The sequence below is a fragment of the Aotus nancymaae genome, unplaced genomic scaffold (genome assembly GCF_030222135.1).
Source record: "Aotus nancymaae isolate 86718 unplaced genomic scaffold, 86718_ANA_hifiasm-v0.15.2.pri h1tg000006l, whole genome shotgun sequence".
NCBI lineage: Eukaryota > Metazoa > Chordata > Mammalia > Primates > Aotidae > Aotus > Aotus nancymaae.
The window spans coordinates 64,602,781-64,627,177 of record NW_026988417.1 but is presented as its reverse complement, the minus strand read 5'-3'; the positions used below and the strand labels follow the sequence as shown (position 1 = coordinate 64,627,177).

The 24,397-nt window shown below is 38.5% G+C and overlaps 1 protein-coding gene across 8 annotated transcripts in view; it reads right to left on the bottom strand.

Annotated features, from left to right (window-relative positions):
• SLC4A4 (solute carrier family 4 member 4) overlaps nt 1-24,397 on the bottom strand; it is a 495,962-nt gene that overhangs the window by 326,575 nt on the left and 144,990 nt on the right. For 5 of the 8 annotated variants that reach the window (XM_012464424.2, XM_064367811.1, XM_012464425.2 and 2 more), the window contains 2 exons: nt 19,366-19,439; nt 465-644 (listed from right to left, as the gene is read on the bottom strand). In XM_012464424.2, the coding sequence (XP_012319847.1) occupies nt 465-644; nt 19,366-19,439 (254 nt within the window). Of the gene's footprint in view, nt 1-464; nt 645-19,365; nt 19,440-19,785; nt 19,947-24,397 lie in introns of those variants that run through there. The other 3 variants (XM_012464422.2, XM_012464423.2, XM_012464428.2) reach the window with 3 other exon arrangements.

Below are 24,397 nucleotides of genomic sequence, written 5' to 3'. Positions count from 1 at the left end.
AACAATTCCTATTTAAATCACTGACCTGGCTCACAACCTGGTAAAATGTCACCTATAATGCTGACATTTGGAAAGATATGTAAATATATAGACACATACTCTCATCTTGACCTACTCTCTCAACAGAACCTATTTCTAAGAATAAACAATGCAAAAATTCTTTAAGAGTCTTCCAGTTACTGTTCATTGCTGTAAATACCATCTGCAACACTGCACTATTACACATAAACATGTAGAATACACAGCAATGCCTAAACTTGGTCCGACCCTTTCTGATCAACTACATGACCTTCTAGGTCAACCTGCCGGTACAAGCAAAGCATCTCCACAGTCATTATCCTTTAGAGCAGACCATCTCAGTATTACAGTGTCCCTCCCTTTTAGCTACAAGATTCAAAAAGGCATCCTTCTCAAAGATGTGAGAGTGAGGCAGAGAGAGGCACCAACGCCCAGAAAGTACTCACTGAGGGGTTTTAGGATGCTGCTGCTGGATTCATCAGCGTTTTCAATATCTGATTTGTCAGAGTAGTTCTCAGAGATTCTCTCCTTTTCCTTCTTTTCTTTGTGCCCTGTCTTTCTCTTGTGACGTCTCCTTCTCCTGTAACTCTTCGGCACATGGACTCCGATGTAAATGGTATGGTGGCCTAAGGAAGGTACATAAATGACCAGTCAGTTTAAACCACATTCTCTACTGCAGATAAATTGCACAAGATGCACAAATCAGAAGAAAATGCCTATAAATTCAACATTACCATTCTATATTTGACAAACTCTAACTAGAAAAATAAAATTTCCTCCCAGTTTTCAGTTAGCTTCAGTATAATTCAAGCTGGTGATTGACACTAGGGTTCTGTGAAGGTGTGCTCTAATTCTGTCCAGATCTACTACTTTTGTTTTGGAAAAACAAAGAATATCAAACTGGAAATCGGGAATCATGTTGGTCACATCTCTGCCATCAGTTAGCTATCTGACCTTAAGCATGTCACTCTTAACCACTCTGGGCATCAACTTTATCCTTTCTAGAAGGGAAGACTTAAATTGGGTGATCTCTAGAGGCCCTTCCAGTTCCAACCTTACATGAGTCTATGATTATACTGGGTAAGGTTAGTGCCTGCTGGAAAAGGAGCTGTTGGAGCTACAAAAATAAAGATTTAACTCAAAGTTCAAAAAGTCATTTTGCTGGGGGTAAGGCTTTACATTAAAACTTTTATTTTAACCTAATCAGCAAAATAGAGACTTAGAACTGGGACAAACTGAGAAAAATAAGACATACTTGGAGAAAAGATTTTAGAAATACTCAAACGTTCACACTAGGAAAGAGCTAAAATGAATGTCAGCTACAGTGCCATTCTCATTTTTCTTTTTTCGTTTCCAAAAGTTTCTAAAAACTGGTTGTTGCAACGATAAAAATAAATCGAGCCCAGCAAAAATTGCCTTGAAGAGAAGGGCAGGAGGAAAAAAGATTGTGAAATGCTTTCAGCTCTCTAGATGGAAGGAGCTGCAAAACTGACAAGTGGTATTATTTTTACAAAATCTAATAAGACAAAAAAAAAGAAACTCAAAGTTCCACATCATTTTTTTTAACTGGAAAACTTTTACTTTCACTTTAAATACAGCATAACTTCTGAACTTAGGAACTACCATTTCAGAAATAATGTGAATACTTTTTTCTGAACTGCAAATTAGATTAGATTTTCTTATTTATGGGTTTTGTTTCCCATTTCTCGAATTACTACTCGATGACAACTTAGCAATGCCACAGCCGATATCACATACCTACATGCAAATACAAGTACATACAGTATGTATGACACAAACGGTCATGAACTACTTTCCACAGTAACCTATGGGGTATATCTACAAACACAGTAATTCACAGGGGTGCTTCCTTAAATTGGCAGGCTTAAAAGAATTATATGCTCCTTCAGGAAAGAGATTCCAGCTAAGCAATGCAGAACCTAAGTGAATGGGGTTAGTATTCAAAAGAAGACATTAGCTGAATGAATGAAGCTGGAGGCATCTACATAAAGCAGGACCTCCTTCCCAACACACACGCAGCAACTCAGCTGCTACAAAACACAGTGAAATTCTCCCCACAGAATGTGTGCCAGTGAGAAATGTATCATGTCTAACCATTTGCAAGCAAATCGTTCTCATGGGAAAGCTATATTATACTAGGAAGTAGGAAATGTCTCAGAAACAATGTGAATTAAGAAACAGTGTCAATTGTTTCCTGTGCTCCAGTTACTGAGGGAGTCCTGAAGTTTTATCTCAAGTCTCAACAATATAAGTTAGCAGAGCCAACCAATTGCTTCAATAAATCAAACACAAAATGCTTGGTTGTTTTCAAGAAAACACACACAAATTAAGAGGTCGGAAATTTTTTTTAAACCTGTCATATTAAACATTTTCTATTAACCTCATTAAATACAGCAACTAAGCAAAAAAAATGATAATTAAGCTACATTGTCATATTGATGTTATATAGAAAGATTTTTTAAATTGTATTTACCAAAATCTGCATAGTATATTTGATCAAATCATTTAATAGACAGTCTATGTGGGTGGATAAGATGCTAAGGTAAGATTTCCGGCTGGAAAGTATCATCATTGCCAATCTAATGAAAGAGTCAGGGCAGTTCAGTGAGCGAGCCATTAAACCCTGGAGAGGAATGCCCTTGATTTTTTGGAGCCTACTTTGAGTTGTCATCATCACAAAAGTGGTGTCATTTTGTTCACATTGTCATGATAAGCATCCTCCAGAAGCAGACTCACTGTATCCCCATTTCCTCCAACTCCTCCTTCTCAGTCTTCCTTGTGCACTTCCACAGAGGTGTGGGAGCTTTCAGAATTGACACTGCACTATGGAGTGCTATGGTCCCCAGATGCCAAGCAGAAATGTGGTTCCTCTCAAGGCATGCCAAATTTCAGGTATTTTAAAATCAGCTTTATTGACTGGGCACGGTGGCTTAGGCTTGTAATCCCAGCACTTTGGGAGGCCAAGCCTGGCAGATCATGAAGTCAGGAGTTTGAGACCAGCCTGTCCAAGATGGTGAAACCCCATTTCTCCTAAAAAATACAAAAATTAGCCAGGTGTGGTGGTGCACGCCTGTAGTCCTAGCTACTCCAGAGGCTGAGACACAAGAATTGCTTGAACCTGGGAGGCGGAGGTTGCAGTGAGCCAAGATAGTGCCACTGCACTCCAGCCTGGCAATAGAGTAAGGCTCTGTCTCAAAAAAATAAATAAATAAAAATAAAATCAGCTTTATTGAGGTATAACTTATAAACCACAAAATCCACTCATTTTAACGATACAGGTCAATGATTTCAGTATATTTACAGAGTTGTGTGATAATCATCATAATCCAATTTCAGAACATTTCCACCAATCCAAAAAGATCCCTCATACCCATTTGCAGTCACTCTCTGTTCCCACTCCTGTCTAATGCAACCACTCTTGGGCATTTTTTAAATACTTTTAGTGATGGTCTCTGGGAAGCTACCATTCTCTGGTACTCACATGGCAATGTACATTTTGTAGAGATCCTTACAGCACAATAAAATACGATATTCCCTTGGTGAGGAAGATACTGCCTTCTAAGAACTGCCAGAGGAAATCATGGCACTGAGCTGAGCAATTCAAAACTTAAAGCATCCTCCTCCTCCTCTCACACATTTTTGATAACTAGATTTTCCTTTTCTGTCTTGTGTTCAGGTAGAGGAGAAGGAACGTGGTTCCATGGTTAAGCAAACCTTGAGGAGCTCAGCAACAGTGCTGGCTGCTTCATCGGTTACTTCTCAACCTCTCACTTCAGCTTCCTGGCCTATAAAAAGAGAGCAAGACAGCCTTGCTCTGGTGGATGGGGTAATACAGGCATGCTGACTCAAAGGGACAATCAAATACTTAATAAGCTTTACGTGCCAAGAACCAAAATACCAAAAGTAAAATGAGCTGCAATGGAAGCCTTCTCACTGCCCCCACAGAATACCTGTCATGATGATCAATAGAAGCTTCATTACTGCTGAAAATGTGCTATGGTTGATGAGAATCTCATATGTGGATCTCAGTATTTGTTTTCATTAAAATCTCTTTACCTGTTTCAGGGATATGTCATGAAGACTGATGGCTATTTTTAAAGTTATAACTCATAAAATGACTGCAAGCTCTTAGAGAAGTCACAAAGTTGAGGGTATAGTATTGTTTTACATGTAACATGAAAAGGAAAAACTTGACAGACAAGCTTTCCAACACAGCAAGGGAACTACAAAACAGTAAGACCATTAAAGAATCAAGGATAGTTACCCGCTTCTTAAACAAGAATTTTTAGGCTAAAAAATTTCTCTGCTAGAAAACTCAGGATATACTGCTTCCAAAGATAATGTAAAAAGGAGGAGCGAAAAAAAATTTAAGAGTTATCATGTCTGAGGAAGAAGTGATTGTTTTCAATGTTATCAAAATAAATGTTACATTCTTACTACTGAAACTTCATGAAGTAAGACTACTGGAATCTACACTTGACAGTGTTCATTTAGGTGTGCAAAGAGCATTCAGACCTTGATTTGGCAGTGGCTTCAGTCTCATGTGTTCAAATAAATACCCTGCATGCCTTTCTCTGACAGATGGTACAAGTTCCCAACAAACTCCAAGTATCTTGGGAATATCTCCCAATCCATACCACAGCCAGTACTACTGGAAAGAAAACATGGCTTTCCTGGGTACCTGTGAATGTCAGAAATGATCACTATGCGATTCTTCTATCTTCCCATCCTTACCTGCTCCACCCCAGTTGCAAGCAGGAAGTACTATGAAGCTCACTCATCCAATTATCCCAATTCCTGAAATATTAGTAACCTAATGTCATACTTCTCATAGTTGCTATAATGTTTTCTGGCAAACAGAAAACTTACACTTAGTAACTCTGGAGCCATTCAAATGAAGGTGGCTTTCATAAATACACATTTTGCTAATCAAGGATGATTTAACACTTTGAAGTATGAAAACCTTCGAGCCAGAAAGGGTTTTAGATCAGCCAAACTACAACTTCTATAGCTGAGTGGATGGTTAACAACATATGCATCTATATGTAGGATAGCTCTATTAGCTCCTTCCTGGGAAACAAGTTGCTGTGTTTACTGTACATACAGATGATAGCAACCATTTAGTGAATGTTTACAAGCATGCCAGGCACTGTGAGGTGTTTTATATCTACCACCTCATGTAATCCTGCTTCTATCCCCATTGTACAGATGCAAAAACCACAGTTTGAGGACATCATAAGCCAAGGACATCATAACCATCTAGGTTTTTATGAAGTGTTCTCTTCATAAAATCCCACAGGAGAAATATGGCTCTCTTCTCAATATCAAGAAGAGTTGAATGTTTCATCACTGCTTTGATGTTGTGTTCTTTAAAACATACTATATTTATATCATACATTTAATAACTTATTATGTCTCTTTCCTCATTGGCTGCTAAAAAGAGAACAGACAAATTTTAGGCAAACCTGTAGTGATTACGTAGAGTTTCATGGCATGCATTCTGTACACTAACCTCACTCGTCCAACTTTTCAACTGTTATTTTCCCTTCACCCTCAACGTTTTTGGAATAAGTAGTATATAATTTTTTAACCTGATATGTGAGTACTGTACTCTACCTAAAGGATCACCAAAGGACAGGTAAAATCTCTATCCAGAAGTCTACCTTTCCGTACCTCCCACCATCCATCCCTACCTCCAGCCTCTTAAATACGTCTCTAATTAAACACTGAGGGATGCTCCAGATTTGATTTATAGCTACACTCTTACTCTGTCAACTGAATGCCTGTTCTCTCCAGTTCAAAGCAAAGATTCTACAACATGCAGTATTTTATATATTTCTTTCAGAACTAACTAATCAGCAATATTCCCCAAATATGAGTTAAATACTGTCTTCTCTGGCTTATCTAACATAACCTGGTCTTCTGCCAAGATGCCCGAAACATGTTGCAGCTATTGCTGAGAAGAATGAGGGAGAGCAAAATTAAGAGATTTATTATTTTTTAAAATATAGAAGAGGCGGAGACCCTGGATGAGTAACAGATTACAAAAAAATGCTGCAAAGACTTTACTTGTTAGACCAAAAAAATAAATAAATAAATAAACTCAATTAAAAGTATATGCATAAGAAACCTCAAACCAAACCATAGTATCAAGTCCAGGCACAATGGACACTGTGTGGTTGGCACTTTTATTTAATAAGAAAAAGACCCATATGTACAATCCTAAACACCTTAATGAAATACAAGTAATTTTTTTTTTTTTTTTTTTTTGAGACAAAGTCTTGCTCTGCCGCCCAGGCTGAGTGCAGTGGCATGATCTTGGCTCATTGCAACCTCCACCTCCCCGGTTCAAATGATTCTCCTGCCTCAGCCTCCCAAGTAGCTGGGATTACAGGCATGTGCCACCACCCCCAGCTAATATTTTTGTATTTTTAGTAGAGGTGGGGTTTCACCATGTTGGCCAGGCTGGTCTTGAACTCCTAACCTCAAGTGATGCATCCATCCTGGTCTCCCAAAGTGCTAGGATTACAGGCATGAACCACCACACCCGGCCAAAATAAAACTAATTTGTTAGCTTATTATTCTCAAACCCATAAGAGTATCCATAAGCAGCTCTAATAAGATACAAGCAAAGTAACATTGCTAATTTACTGGGGTATAAATACCAGCTCATGAAAAGAAAATCCCCTTTAAAAACCACAGTGTATTTTTGTAGTTACCAGGGGGTAAACCAGACCTTTATGAAATGTTTGCATGAGGGTCCAGATGCAGAACAAGGGATGATTTCTATTTCTACATTTCAGATAGGGCAATTTTTTACATAAAAAGTATATGTTTATTAATAGATAATTACATATTACATATGTAATTTATGTATAGATAAGTTTGAATAGTGATGAGTAATTTATTTTAATTTTAATGCTACCAATTACATAGGACCATACATGCAAGCAAATGGCAAATGGTGATGACAAACAGGAAAATACTTTTATTTCCACTGAACCGTGTGGGAACTTTATATACTGAAAGCCTCCTAGAAATCCTCAAGGCAACCTGAGGTTCCCCAAGCAAGACTGATAAGAAATCTTAGCTTGTTACTTGATATTTACTGAGCACAGTACTATTAATATTTAATATTTGATGATAATAATATTGATAACAATCTCTAGGCAAGAACTAAGAGCTACAGAATAAAAGGTCTCAAAGGAGAGGCAAGCTTATGACTATTAGCTAGACTCCTGTCCTTTAGCTCAGCAAACATGCATCTGTCTTCCAAGAGCTCATTTTTAGCAAAAGAGTTCTATTAATTATAGTCTTAGATGAAGGAGAGAAGCCTAAGACCACACACTGAAGTTAAGCTTCCTTTGCAGTTTCCATTATTAATGGCTGATAATAAAGGCAAAAACTGACTGCCACTATATAAAGTCTGAATTCATGAATATGTTTATAGAAATACAGCTTAATTATGTTCAGTGATCATCAGTTATTTGAAAAGATCTTAGCTAGAAAAGCAAGAATTTCCCCTCAAAGTTACTTTAGGAACCTACCTTAAGGAATTAATGGAATGAAAAATCAGGTTACCCTATGTAAACTGCAGTTCCTGAAGTGCTTTTCATCTTCAAAGTTGATTCTCCAAAATAATGTTAACTTTGCTCTAGCAAAATCTTTTACATCCATATCTATAGATATAAAACATACCTGCATCTATATAATTACATATATAGAAATAAATTTCCCTGTACAAATATATATCTATCTCTACACAATCTTTATAGAGAGATTATATAGAAATATAGAAATACATATTTTAATGTACAATCTGAATTAAACATGGCCTCCCACTGCGTCTGGTACACAAAGGTGCTCCATAAATGTTGATCCTATTTCTCCCTTCCCTTTTCAAAGGGAAAAAAACAGAGCACAGCTTTTTCTCATTCCCACCCACCTCCAGCCCTGATAATAACTAACTTGTGAACACTCTTTGTTCTCCAGAACATTCACCTAGAGGAGGGCAAAAGAGTCGACCTCAGACCTATTCTTAACTTGTCCCTTCACTGGCAGTTTTAGCCATCCTACAGAATTGAGCTCTTCAACAAAGCCAGCACCTTCCATAACCTCAATCTTCCCTGACTCTGTCCAGAAGCAAGGGCTTGGCAATATCCACCCTGATTTGGGCAAAGTTTCCCCCGGGCTTTTATTGGCTCGCTGTCAATCCACAGGAAACAGGTGTGTAAGTCCTTTTACTTGCCCTGAGGAAACAGTAGAGCCAAAAAGCCTAGGAAGGCCAGCACTAGGCAGAACAGCACATGGCTCAGCACGAACAAGAGCCACCCAATGGGAAGACATGAACCCTCCACTTCTCCCGACACACAGAACCACCCACAAGGGCTGCTGCATTGTAATGTGCAGTACACATGCGGTCAGACAAAATCCACCTGTGAGCCAAACACAGAGAATAGACAGTTTCCATCATTTCTCTGTGGTCACCATTTGCACAACTGAATGGGAAATAGAGTTGGCAGATACAAAACAATAGCTAATTCAATGGTCATTGATAACTGGATTTGCAATTGCAGCCAGAGAGGCAGCTTAGAGAGACACATAAATGCACACGTTCACACTCTTATTCCAACCACATTGTCCATCTCTGACTCTATTGTGGCTTTCTTTTTGCAGTGGCCTAAGCCCTGGCTGGGCAATAGGATGAAGAGTCCTTGGTTGCTATAGATAGGTAATCTACAATATAGTTAATACACTCATGGCTAATCAGGTATCAACTATTTCATATAATATATAAATATTCAATATAATTTTAATATACATTGATCTATTATAATTACATATCACATATACAAATTATTATATATGGTTATATATGTTATATTGTATCAATAGATGAACATTATATTTTTTAATATATTTAAAATTATGTAAATATTTACTATATTAAATATTAATTTATATTTGTTATAAAATATAAATATTAAAGTTCACATTATTCCCTTCCCTCATATACAATATGTAGGTAAATGAGATGTAGATAATACTCTAGGGCTATAACAATCACCCAGTACTAGGAAAAGTGCTATCAGAGACTTCTGTTAGCCTAGAATCCCAGAATCTTCACGACTGTGGTTTTCCACATGCACCCAAGAAAAAGAAGGATGACATTCGTGGACACAGTAGCACATAATCATACTTTTAAAGTGGCCTAAAAGTCACTTTAACTGGTTCAGCCTCTTCATTTTCCAGTGATCTAACTAAAGCCAAATAGCCAGTTAATGATGTAAAGAGACTAGGACTCCTAGTGCCCCTGGATATATAAGCCTTCCCTTTCCATTTTTCCACTATCATGGTACCCCTCCTCCACCCAACCCTGCCATCATCCACTACCCGGAAAACACAGCCAAAAGAATAATAACAATTAGTCCTTTCCAGTTAGTAATTATCATGAAGGGAAAAATGGGCTCAGGATTCTCTGGAAATGTTTCTATCTTAGAGTCACAGAATGACAAATTGAAATCCACACCCTTATCTCCATAAGATGCTCCAAAATATGACAATCTTCCAGCTGGGACATCTGTCTTCCCACTTACCACCAGGGGTCATTCAAATGCTGAGCCCAGTCTTGCTGTCTTCTTTCCCTCTCACCTCTCCGTGAGCTCTTTCAACACCTTTTACTCCTTTCAGTTCTTTCCACTTCCTGTTGTTCCAGGTGCTTCTCCTAGTTCTCATCCATCTCCCTACCTAAATTCCTTTCCCTCTGCAGAGGGAATCAACCTCGAGCACACTCTTTTGGAATGAGCACAGCCTTGGGTAAGTCAGAACACCTGGATCCTTCCGAGTTATTCCAACTCCTACCAGTGTTACCTCGAGCAAATCACCTTAACTTCTTCATGGTTCCTCTAGTCGTCTGTAAGCCGAGAATATTGAACTAAATTTTCTCTACGATCCTTTCTAGTTCTAAAACATCTATAATAATTCCAAATATTTTAAGTAGTTAAGTGAAATGGAGCACATAGAGGGAAAGGCTAAAAGTTTTCTAGCATCACCTCAAAGTCTCTTCCTAACTTCTCATAATGATAGTTTTCTCTTGGGCACTCTTCAATCTACCCCAATTTGATTCCCAACTAACCATGACACCCACATTACTAACAAAAGCTACCAATCACCTTCTTTTTGCCAAATCCAGTAGCTACTATTTAATTCTCATCCTACCTGACTTCAAGGCAGCATTCAGCACTGTCGATCACCAGCTCCTTATTAAAAGCCCTCTTTTCTCAGCCTCAGAGGCTTCACTCTCTTCCTAGTTTTCCTCCTACTTCTACAACTGCACTCTGTTAATCTCCAAATGTCGGCACTTGCAGAGTCCAATCCAGTCCTCTTCTCACTCCATTCTTTCACCCTGGGCAATGTCATCCATTCCTATGCCTTTAAATGCTAACTATATGCCTAGGACTCCTAGATTTGTATCTCTATCCTGTCCTTTCTTCTTAGCTCCTGCTTGTATAGTCAACTACCAGCTTCAGAGTTCTACTGGGATATCTCACAGGTGCTTCAAATTCAATATATACAAAAGGCCCAACTCCTATCATCTCTCACCACTCTTCTTCCAGTTCCCCATCTTACAAAATGGTACATGATCCCCCAAATTTCTCATGGCAGAAATCCAGAAGAAGCAACCCCCATCCATACATCCACCTATCAATTCAACACATTTGTCTCCATCTTTTTTGTCCCCACTCTTGTCCAAACCAAAATCATCTCTCAGTTGAATCTTGGCAACAGCCTTCCCACTTTTATCCTTGCCCTCTTGTGACACTGTCTCCATCCAGCAGCCAAAGGAATCTTCTAAAATACAAATTTGGTCTTATCACTTCCCTGCTTAAAACCTTTCTGCAATGTTTCCTTAATGCGCACTCAGTAAAATCTGAAGAATTTAGCATAACATAAAAGACCATGAATCATCTGGGTCCCATCCACCTCAGACTACTCTCTCCCTGTTCACATGGTCCAGCTACCATAACCTTACTTCTGTTTCTCAAATGGGCCTACCTCTTTCTCATCTCTGGACCTTCACACACACCTGCCTGGAATGCTTCCCTGATTATTCACCTAGCAAATTCCTTTTTGTCTTTTAGGTCTTAATTTAATGTTATTCTGTAGGAGATATATTCCCTGGCCTTCCATGTAAACTCACCTAGGTATGTGATACATCTCTAAAATTACCATATCAACTAGCCTTGTGTCCTCAAATAATGGCTGGTTTATTTGACTGAACAATAATCGGGGTCCTAGTTACAATATGTTCTCACATTCAACAATACATGTAAGCCTGGAAAAGCAACATATTAGAGCTCACACCTGCAACTGTTCTTACAATTTTGATGGGCTTAAATTAAAAAAAAAAAAAAAAGCATGGTCCATCAGTTACATTAAATTTAATAAGAAGAGTTAACATAAGTACTAATCAACTAATCTGTTGAGTACCGAATATCAATATTAGCTTTAGTCTGACAGTGTTCTGCAATCACAGCAATCACTGGTGAGAAAGAGTTGCACATAAAGATAAATTACATGCAATGATCACATGCAAGGAAGATAATACCTTAAATTTATGGGGCTCATCCTGGGGGATTTCAAATTGCTTTACTTATATTCCTAGAAAAACTAGGAGATGAGAAGTACAAATTCTATCTCCTTTATACAAAAAACTGAGATTCAGAAATTAAGTAACTTCTTAATGGCTTACTGGAAGTATTAAGGTATTTTTCCGGTATTATCCAAAAATTCTTAGAGCATCTCTAGCAGGTGGCTAAGGAGACAGGTTACTCACTGCACTTGCATGAAGGAACCATAACCACATGAGGATGATTTGCCTTGTATTACCCAGAAAGACAGTGGCCGACCAGGAACAGAAAAAGGTCCTGAGACCACCACTATGTTCTCTAAAGCATAGCATAGATGGAATCAAAGCAAGGAAAAACTTGAACAATCAGATACTGATTTAATTTGCCAAACACATGTATCCATTAAATTCAGTTATGAGCTTTCATTCTACCTTGAAGACATTTTCTTTATTTTTCAGTAGGAATCGAATTTCCTGTTAAAAATTTAATAATCAATTGTGGGTTGGGGAGTGATTTAACCCATCTATAACAATTCTATCCCTCTAAAGCTGGTATATTGACCAATATTACTAAAATTTAAAATCTTTTTATTTCCGAAAGTTTTTGGCCTTGTAAAAGTTACTGAGCATTCCACCATGAAAATAGTCAATAAAATAATATTTCATGAGGTCTAAGTAGAGTCTCTTCTTTCAAAAATCAACAGAGTATGAAGAAAGGTATACACATTGGATATAGCCCTTTGGATAGCTGCCTTCTAATTCTAACTCTATGGAAAGGTAAAACAATTTACCAGATTTGAAAACTTTTTAGGTATTCAGAGAAATGAATTATTTAAGTCATCTATACTGCTGATTCAGTGGATGTCACTCACCACCCTCACTACCTTCACCTTTCATCCCACCTGGCAATCAGCAGCTCCAGGGATGAATGTTGGAACCTCCCGTGAACCTATGCCATGGCAGGCTCTCACCTCAGTCCCCTGAATGCAATCAGCGGAAAGAGTAAAATAAAATAAAATAAAATAAAAATCTCACCAGCAAGCTCACGATATCAACAAGAGGGCCTCAACTGATCTTTATTATATTCTTATTTTACTCAGTCTCATCAGGCCCAATTCTCAATTCTCCCAATGATTTCTAATCTTGTGGTGATAAAAAGGGGGAAATATTTAGGTCAGGTTAGAATATATAGTATTATTTCTATACTGTTGCATAATCTTATTTAATTGGCACCTAAATTACATAATGGCCAGGAGGAAGCAGAATTATTCTAGTCCATGTGGCAGACAGGGGGAAATGCATTTATATATGCATGTTTATACACACATACATACACATATACTAGACTCTTGAATCCTTCTCACTGGCAGAAAAACACTGCATTCTTGAATCTGTTTTCCAAATGAAGCAATGTTGCAGGCTTTATTACACAATGGACAAGCATTTATATTTTACCCAGTATACCATTATGGTTAATATGCCTTTTCTTGGAAAAGAAGACAATTTAACAAATTAAAGATAATGTGTGTCAGAGCAGTCTAACAGTGAGAATTAGATTTCATACCCAGAGCTTAAAGGATGATAATGAGTCCAAAGGAAAACAGAGAGGCCTTGGGAAATTCCACTGGACCATTCTGGCTTGAGTTTTCCAATAGAAGAATCAGTAGGTAAGCATGGTTAGGAAGGCAAAGGATAGATGTAGGGAGAAATGTTTTAAGCAAATAAACAATTTTTATGCCAGTTACAATTTTTAGAAAAGATAACAACCAAAGAAAATTATTGGTGAGGCTTCAATCAGAAATAAAAACAACAGCGAGTGGGGGGGTATAAAGCACTCCTGTTCCTGATTCCAGGTACAGCAGCAACATTGCTGTTGGTAGTTCTTAAGAGTTCTAAGGCGAATGACATGCTCCATTGTTCCCACTTTACAAAGGGAAAAACCCAAAATCCAAACTATAAGTTGCTTCCTTCACCTATGTGATGATTTGGCGATAGAGCAAGTTTTAAACTTTTATTCGCAAACTGATACTTAGCCACTCTGCTTTGACAACACATGAATAAAACAAACAATAGACTCCCAAAGATAAATATCAACAACATGTCTCACAAATATGACCAGATAAAAAGCTTCTAAAAAGAAGCTCAATCTATAGACAAAACTGCCGTAAGTGTATTATTTCAGAATTTCTGGATCCTTGCAAAACACAATGCAAGTACCAAGTTCAATTTGCTATGGCTTACTGCCATCAAAGAACATCAACACCTAGGATAGGAAATGGCTTCAAGAAGGCTTTAGCCCATACTATACTACCAGGGAATTCTCTACAGTTGGAAAACTCTCGGAAGGAATGTCTGACTCTAGTGTCAACAACACACGGAACTATCATCAGCCTTCCTTGAAGTGAAAGAAATCTATATATAAATATTTAACTTCCCTGACACAGCAGGAGGTGTCAGGCAGCTACAGAGCTAAGTGCTGCATACTTTAGGACCTCTGGCCAGCGTTCAGCTGAGGCCAGGAGGAGAAAGGAGCAGGAGTTGGGAAAGGTCTGTATGGGCTCAACCTGTTCTGGGAAACCTAGGTTGCTATTCAAGGACCAACTTTTAAACACCTCACTATATTTCTTTGAAGGGTCCAATGTGTGGATACATTGTTTCTTTTAAGAAGGCTTTTCCTTTTGCAGTATTTGCCCAAGAGTTTCCTCTGTACACACTGTTTTCTGAGGAATTAGAGTGAACAGCAGAGAAGAGGCCAGCAAAATGCAACCGGACACTTATAACCAGTGCTCAGAATAGCCCCAGTGCCGACTCGGCCCCTCCCTTCCCATCCGATAGGTTTTCATTCACTCCTTCTTGGCAATTACGTTTTATACCATTGAATTATTTTAAAATGTCTACCAGGCCCCACTTTTTTTTAAGAAATATACTACCTTCTCCAATACACATGAGTAGATCATCCTAATATCCTCTAGTGAGAAATAGGTTTAAGTCATTATTTCATATCTGTAAAATGTTGAGGTCTTGACTTCCAAAAAGACAAAAACCACCATTTCATCAGTTTAGTCTCTCTCTCTTCAAAAAACATGGTAGGAGAACGAAAGAGTCTGATAAAGCAGAGATGTTTAGGACCTTCTTTTTCTTATCAGCATAAATATATAAATGATATGTCAATGATCTTTGCAAAATCAAATAGGAATAATACCAAGGATAAGATGAGAGGCTATATCATTTCATTAGAATAACAGTACTAACATAATCAAACTTCTTTTTTTTTCACTCTTCTCTTTTGTTTTTTTGAGGCAGGGCCTTACTCTGTCACCCGAGCTGGAGTGCAGTGGCACAATCACAGTTCACTGTAGCCTTGATCTCCTGGGCTCAAGCAATTCTCCCACCTCAGCCTCCCAAGTAACTGGCACTACAGGCACACACCACCACATTCAGCTATTTTTTGTTTGTATTTTTCTGTAGAGATGGGGTTTTGCCATGGGGTTTCACCATGTTTTCAGGGCCATTCTTGAACTCCAGGCCTCAAGTGATCCTCCCACCTTGGCCTCCCAAAGTGATAGGATTATAGGTTTGAACCACCACATCAGGCCTTGAGAACCAAATTTTTAACAAAAGATATTTTTAAATATGTAACAGGATTATACAAAGTGATTCTACATATGTTTTAGTTTATGTTATATATTTGTTTATTCATTCTTTCTTTTAACAAATAATTAGTGAATATCTACCTGTCCCAGACCCTGACATATTTTTTTTACTTTTCCTGAAAACAATCCTCCTGTAAATTCCATGCGTTTTCAACAACACTCCCTCTTAATGTCCACCAGTAGACATGAGAATTTGTAGAATTATTCTTCCATTGGGACAGATGGGTGCATACTTCCTACTGTATTAAGTTTTGAATGGAAGAGGAAAATCAGCACAATATAGCATAATCACTTTAGGAGAGTACCAACCAAGCCTCACAAATGGAGACACATTTCAACCAATACTATGTTACTTCATTTTTTATTTTCTGAGCTGTTTATTGAACATGATGTTAAAAAGAGGCCCCTCCTCATGAAGTCAGAGTTGCCAAGGCCTGCTGGGAGTTACCTAGCCTTGCAGAGCCAAAGCCTTATCTCAAAGGATAAGGTGGAGTTTGCTCTTTTCCCCTATTGCGAAATATGAGACTATTAAGTAATCTGTTTATATCATACAGATCCGAAATCCTGGCTAGCTTTTTTAACAATAAAACATCCATAGGATTTTCTTCTGTTTGGGAAAAGCTACCTGGGACTCTTCCTATCTCAACCTTCATTCACCCTATGTAATTAGCAATTTCCCCCGTCTATATTTGAAATGAAAAGCGAGTGGTTGTCCCTCATGGTCAACACTTCTGGATCATTCTGGTAATGTTAAGTTGTCATCTACAGACCAATTCTGTGGCAGCATGAAAGGGCCTGGGTGGGAGCTGGAGCATTTTGATAAAGAAATAAATATGAATATCTGAAATACTGACATTTTAAAATAAGTATCCACAGTGACCACTCTCCACCAAAAATGTTAACTTTACAAAACCCCACATAGTACAAGGCAACCAGTGGAAGAGCAGACTTAAAGGCCTCTATTTATTTTAAAGATTAAAACTGGCACTTGGTTTCATTTTGAAAGAGTATCTCTTTAAGCCATTAACACATGAAGAAAATTATGTGACAATGAGGTTTAGATCTTTAAATATATGCCACATAGATAAATTCATTTAAACAGATGACTCCTCTTCTGACTCACTCTATTCTTAGTGAGTTTTGCAGTTGATGGTTTTCTATTAAGTTTTTAGAACGTGGATTAAGTGTCATGCCACCCACTGAGAGTAAAGTTGAACAAGGTGAACTGAGGGCGTGGTTTGAAGTCTCTCTCCTCAGATCCACAGCATTCAAAGGAACTATGAGAGAGTATCTGATTCTTCTTACCGTCAGGCTGAGCTGAATCCAATCACCCCAAATTAGGGGACCCTACGAATTTTTAAAGCATGAATATTTCAAAGTAACAAGAACTATCAGTACTTAGTTACTTAAATAATCATTTATTAAAAGAACATCTTATTTATGTAGATAACTGTAAAAAAACAAAGTTTTAAGTTTACTTTGCCAAGAATATTTACAAACATTGTAAACTTCTGTGTTTATTCTAGAAGTAAGAGAAATAACTACTTGCATAAAAGGAAATGTAAATAATAGCATAAAGGCAAAGTGTTCCAGCTCCTTGCCTTTTGAATTCTGACCCTTAAAACTGAGGTATTCACTTCTGCCATAAATGTGCCAGGAAGATACTTTAGAATAGAGATCATAGTTTGCTTTTCTTCAAGTACTCTCTTCTCTATGCAATTAAAAATATGAGATTGACTCATGCCCTTGGGAAGAAACATTCCCCTCAAAATGTGAATACTTTTTAGAGGTCCCTACCTAGGCCACCACTGGAACCATGGATATGCCATAAAACCCCTGTCCATTTCAACTACTTTATACTATCACCTAGAGCTACTATAAAATCAAAGTCCTCCCACACCCATCAATAAAGTAAGGTGAAAAGGCGGGAGGGTCAATTGGGAGAACACCGAATTAAAAATGAACAATTTTGTTTATTTCTAATGAACAATAACTATAATTTCAAGACTATACTGTAAGACAGTCAGCACTGTTGAAAGTTACCCAGGAAATAACCCATAAGCAATCCTACTGCGGGGCTCAGGATTCAGCAACAGGCAACTATCTAAGCATGTCTTGAAAGACATGTAGTCAGCTCAGGTACCAATCAACATGAAAGACAGTCACTAAAATAGAGGTCTTATAAGAACAGGAAAATACATACATCCATTCTGCAAGTTTAATCATCACAAAACCAACACATTTCTTGAATTTTACAGATGTTTCTACCACCTTTGGTTGTCTTTCTGTTTCTTCTTAAAGAAACCTGGCTACAGATTTGGTGCTATTCATTTATGTTGTCATCTTAATTTTGTGCTTGAAAATCAAGGGAAATACTTCAGGAAATACACTTCTTAGTCAAAGCCTTAAGAAACAATATACAGTATCTTATTGCAGTAGAGTACTGTCAATCCTATGGACCTTACAAACTTGAGAAGCGATTTACATCTCTTGTGAACTTAGCTGGAATATTATTCTCAAAGGAAAACATATGCACACAGTGCATGTCACTCCCAAGCTTTTTTCTACTTTAATTGACTTAAAACTATAGGCTATTTACTCAAAGTTACATTATTTCTTATATCCATCTGCTACAACTTTAATACTTGTATCTCCTCTTTGACACTGGGACAGTGACCGAGTCACTAAAATGATGATTTAAGATCATGGGTTCCAAGAATCTTAAGACAAAAGTTTTATTGTTTTGCTTTTACCAGCTTGACATTTTCCCACAGCATGTTGTAAAAATGCAAGGGACCCATAAAACAATATGAAAGAAAATACTGTAGTTTCCGTTTTCCTAAGAAACTTAGGCATCAAACTCTTATTAGTCAGTCCCAAGAGCATAAATGCGGGAAGTTGAGGTGGGGGTGGAGGCGCCAATCCTCTAACACCACATGGGCAGAAGAAACTTTAGACTAAAGAAACACGAGAAACAACATGATAGCCACACTATTCAAACTGTTCCAAGTGGCACAGAAGCATCGCTTGCCCATTACCTGGTGTTCAGTCTGCTTGAAGAATCACTCCAGAACATACAATACTGACTCTCTTTTCCCCAAGCCCACCACCGTCTGGTTCAAGTCTGGGCCTGGCACTAAACGTTTACCATATGGCACCAGTCAGGCCAGAGTCTCCAAAACACAGATGAATTGTCTCTCAGGTGACTTTAAAATGTGGAATTGATCACATAATTTACCTGTAAGTTACATTTGAGTATTGCCTATAACCCTGGTTTTTAAAAATCTCATTATAAATATTAATAATAATATATATCTGTGATGCCTTCATATAATTATTTTAATAAATATTAATTCAGCTTTGCCTTCTCACTCTCAGATAAATGGCATTTTTCCCACATTATTGATAAGTCAGGAGACAGGAAAAGGGAATATCCACTGAAAGTATTATAGTACCAGATAAAATATAACTCTTCTTTAAGTTTTTAACAGGTACTAGGAAACATTAGCAAAAGAGATCCTTGAAGTTTTTTAAATAAAAAATGCTTGTTCATCTTCTTCTAACTGACATTCATTCATCCATGATTACCACTCTTAATTTCCTCAGCTTAAACCCATTTTTCCTGCAACAGTGGTATCATTATCCTTCTGTAATATCTATATCTTTACACTACAAGCTACAAGAAAGAATATTAACGATGCTGCTGAATATATTTATATAAATCTAGCAGCTTTCTTGAATTAGTCATTGGAAGGTGGTTAGTATTTTTTATAAAATGTTTATTTTTGATGAAGAGGCACAGCTAACATAGGTACCTACTTAAAATAAGACTTTTTTAAACCAGGCAAGACTCATATTGAATCAGATTCTGATGGTCCAATGAAGTTCTTAAAATTACTTTCTGTGCTGAAGCAAAATGTAGAGATTAATGAAACCCTATAGAAAAGGTTTGGTGTTTAACTTTAAAAATGAAATGCATGAATGTTATTATCTATAGAGACATATGTATGTCAATAGACACTTTCCCAGACCCATAAAGCTCACCTTCTACTTCTTCTTCATCACACACATGCTTGAGGAAGGAAGCCCCTCTGTCCAGGACAGCTTCATCCTCCATCCTATAGTAATAAAAAAGAAAAAAAGAATGCTCAGACTTCTCCTGGAGCGAGCCACTTGGAGCAGCCCAGCTTCTGGGCAGGTTAACCTGCAAGCTGTTGTTCATGTTAGCAGGGCAGAGTCACTCTTCCTTTGGTGTCTGCTACTGCTTCATGCAGCTCCTCTCATCTGGTGCTGGAGAATATGCCGGTCCCACATAGCTTCAGTTCTAACCTTGAGAGGGCACCCACATAGACAAGTAAGAGAAAATAATCCCAATCCTGTAGGCAGGATGTTGGGGGCTCTCTCCTTCAGGGTTTTAAAATTTTTTTAAAAAAGGATGAAAGCAAAAAAAAAAAAAAAAAATACCAAGAGAGGAAGTTTGGTGTGTCTGGAGTGCTCGTGATGATCGTTTGTGGAAATCCAGCTTCAGTGCTTAGCTGCTCTTTAAACACCCACTGCATAAAATGTATACCCTCACACACACACACATATGCACACCCACCCACACGCAGAGAGCGACGGGGAGTTAGGCTAGTGCACAGTGGGAGCCTAGCTTCCAGCCAGCCTCTTAATACCAGCACAGCCCAGTATTCTCTGTTGAGTGGCAAGCTTTGAGTCACATGTTGGCCTTACGGAAATCTGACATCTGAGGATTATCCAGCAACCCGGCTTCGGCAATACACACAGATACATGCCACCCATTCATTCATTTTCCACATTCTTATCACACGTCTTTCTCTATGCATATCTTCCCTGTTAACTCTTCCCTGAAGGGCACAAAGTTCTTCATTTTGTAACCACATTATGCTGTCCTCCTGTCTCCTTACATAATAGGATCTACTCTGCGCTTTCATATGCTAAATAAGACCTCAGAATCCATCCAAGGAATGACAGCGTTTTAGGGCCTCCTGATGCCAAACATGCTTCTAGTTTATAGAATGAGTTAAGGTTTATTTCCATACTCTGCAGCTCCTTTTCATTGCATTAACTTTGATATACAGAATTCCATGAGCTCTATTTATAGTGAAAGCTGAAAGAAATCCTGAATTGCTCAAATGCTGCTTGTGTAGTACCAGTCTGGAAACAAAGAACTTTCTCTGGGGACAGCTGCTCTATGTCATATCGTACATGAGCCCTGCCAGAGAACCAAATGTTCATTCTGTATTCTATTCATCCAATTATAAGCTCAGGCATTGAATATTGTAGGTTGTTTTCCATATAATCTATATAACTTACTCTTGTGCTTTAGATATTTGTTGTAATCTATGTGGATGTGCATTGAATTCATATTTTTGTCCTTACTATTTTAGAAGCACATCCATCTAACAAAGCAACCATCATAACATAAAAAGTCAGAAATTTGGTGTCAGGAAGCCCTCAGTTTAAGAAAGCTAGCTCTACCACTTAATAGGTGTGCCACCTGGAGCAAAGTTTTTAGCTTTTTTGAGCCTCAGTTTTTCCATCTATAAAACTGGGGTAATAACATCAACCATGCATTAATCCAACACAATAATATCAACTTGGCATTGATGGCTTTGAGATTCGATTTAGGTAACATACCTAAAAGCACACAGTGCAGGACTCAGCACACACTACATGTTTAATTACTGTAAGTTTCCTTCCTTTCTGTTTCCTTCCTTTTTACCCTGACCAATAAATGGTGGACAACACCACTAAGAAACTCATTACCTCTGGACACTTGAAAGATTTTTTTGTTTCAAGAATATTGGCCTTGTGTATAATAGCCCATCGTGATAACACATCTTTTCCCTTCTCTATACCCAAATTAAAAATAGAAAACTGAATGCAAGCAGGATATGGATCAGCCATCAAGATTTTAGTGGAAGAGAAAATTCCTCGAAGATTTGAGGTCAGGCATGGGGATTCACACCTGTAATCCCAGCACCTAAAATCCCTCAAGAGGCCAAGGCAGGCGGATCGCTTGAGGTCAGGAGTTAGAGACCAGCCTGGCTAATATGGTGAAACCCCGTCTCTACTAAAAACACAAAAATTAGCCAGGCACGGTGGTACGCGCCTGTAATCCCAACTACTCGGGGGACTGAGGCAGGAGAATAAATTAAACCCAAGAGGCAGAGGTTGCAGTGAGCCAAGATCGTGCCACTGTACTCCAGCCTGGATGACAGAGTGAGCCTCTGTCTCAAAAAAAAAAAAAAAAAAAAAAAGACTTGAGAAATCAAGACCTTTACCAACTTCTCTAAGCCTATGGTTCCCATGAAGATTAAATAATACAGTATATTCACTGATTCAGCAAATATTTATTTAGTGCCCGCTATGTTCCTCATACTCTTCAGAGAGAGGGAAATATATCTGTGAATCAGAGAGACAAAGTTCCTAAGAAATTAATAATGAATCGATGAACAAGGTAATCTCAGATAGCATTAAGTGCTTTGTGGAGAATAAAATGAGGCAGGGACTGCTTGGCATAGGGTGGTTCACATGAGGCTTCTGGAGGACAAATGAGCAGAGACCAAAATGACAGGAAGGAGTCAGCACTGTGAATATTTGCAGGTAACGTGTTCCAAGCAAAGGGAGCAGCAAAAGCAAATGCTCTAAGGTGAAGACAAGTTTAGGATGTTTCAGTAAAAGAAACAAAATGTGCACGGCTGGACAGGGCCAGAAGGTCAGCTTTAGCAGATGATACTGGTTGGGGCCATGAAACCAGGGTAAGAAGTCAGAATTTTAGGTGTTGTGGGAGCCACTGAAGAGTTGTAAAATGGAGAGTGACTTAAACTGTTTTTCATTTTTAAAAGATCACCCTGGCTGCCATGTGGAAAATGGGACAGTAAGGGGACAAGAAAAATTAAGAAATGATTGCAGGAGCCAAAGGAAGGCTATGGGAGAAACAAGCTATTGGGAAAAAATCAAGAGTTCTGTTTAGCCACTTGAAGAGTAAGATGCTTATTACACATGAAAAGGAGCCATCAGGTACACAAGTAGATATCTGAGTCTGGAGCTCTGAGGCTCAGGTTTAGAGATAAAAATTGGGATATCAATGAATAAAGCTGGTACCTGAAGCTATTACTAGATGAGATCATCCAGGAAGAAAATGTAAAAATCAAGGTGTAGACTTCAGACCAAGTGCCGAGGCATACCAACATTTACAAGCAGATCAGAGGAACAAAAACAGCCAATGGGGTAAGAGGAAATCCAGGCAAGAGTGATGTCAAGGAAGTCACAAAAGGAGAGTACTGCTACTGAGTGGCTAAGAAAGATGGAGAGAGACATGTAAAAAGCACTTTTGTCATGATACCAATGTCTTCCAATTGCCACATACAATTTTTACATACCACACACAGTAGCAGACACAGAGGAGGCATTCAATAGTTCTCTTTTCTCTTTCCTGCCTTCTTCCATTCATTCATTCATTCAGTAAATATTTACTGAATACCTACTATTTTCCAGGCACAATCCAAGGCACTGGAGTTACACTGAGAAAGACAGACAAGGTACCTAATGCAATCACATCCACCTTCTTAAAGATTATCCCTAGCAATCCAGGCAAATAAATTCAAAAGGCAAGAACCCATCCATTATATATCTGTAGACATAGATAAGGATGACAGTTTAATGGGGAAATTTTCTTAAAAGACCTCAGAAGAACAACAAAATCCTGAAGCACTGTACTACTGCATGTACATTAATAGTGCCAACTCCCCTTTAGAAAACAAAGAGTGGTTTAGCTCACATGGCTGCTCAGAACTAACCCTTTCCAGTCCTATCAGGACTAACTCTTTCCAGTCTATCGAATCCAACACAAATTCACATGGAACATCATTTCTGCAGCCCACCATTAATCAAACTGGTCCGAAAGTCTTTTTTCGAGTTTCCTAAATAAAAGGTTTAGGCTTTGTGCCTAAGCCATTCCCAAAATTGCATGCAACCACCAAAGGAGAAGTAAAAGAAGAAAAGCTGACGCAGTGGCTCAGCCTGCAATCCCAATGCTATGGGAGGCCGAGTGGGAGGATTGTTTGAGGCCCGGAGTTCTAGATCAGCACAGCCAACACAGCAAGACCCATCTCTGAAATTTCTTTTGTTCAAATTAGCTAGGTGCAGTGGTGCGCACCTGTAGTCCCAGCTACTTGAGAGGCTGAGGTGCAAGGACTTCTTGAGCCCAGAAGTTCAAGGCTGCAGTGAGCTATGATTAGTCCACTGCATTCCAGCCTCGGTGACACAGTGAATTCCCATCTCTAAAAGAAGAAAGAAAAAAACAGAAAGCAAGAGAAAATGAAAACCAGCAACAACTGGAGGGGATAGGAGAAAAGTTCAGAAAAACCCTCTTCCTAGGCTGAGAAGACCATCCAGCCTAACTGAGGCACTGTCACTTGTTCCATCTGAGATAGAGAGTGAGAATAATGATTGGTGCATTCCTTGGCTCTTTGATGCATATTTCACATTCCCTCCAAGACTATACATAGAGAGTAATTAGAAACTTCGTTCTTTCTGACAGACAATGCAGAGCATCTCAAAGCAGTCTCTTCCCCGTAGGAAGCAAAAAGGGTGAGTGAGGCAAACTGAAAGTATTAAACCTGTGCAGCCACAGCGGCCTTTCCCCAGGGCAGCCCTCACTCCTTGGAAGTAAGCCCAGCCTGGTGCACATAGGCTTCTGCACAACATACAGGAAATCAGCACCTTTTCTTCATCTTTATGCCACAAATGCCAATTATTTGGGTTTGTGTCCCTCCCCACCGCAAATCCTCTCAGCAGTTGCTTGCTATTATTAGTAAGACAGAGATATCTTTTAAAATAACCATCTGACCCAACTAGTTCCTCCTTCTATCAATAGGAAGAAATTAACTCATCCAGTCCTTAATCAGGCCCCCAAACCCATTCTTAAAAGTTCCTTTCACACACTCTGCATTCACTGAACACAAAGAAGGGAAGAGCATGCTTCTAAAAAGCTCCCTGGTTGCTCACATCACCAGCATGAGGCAAAGTTCAGAATAGATTTGGAAGCTTC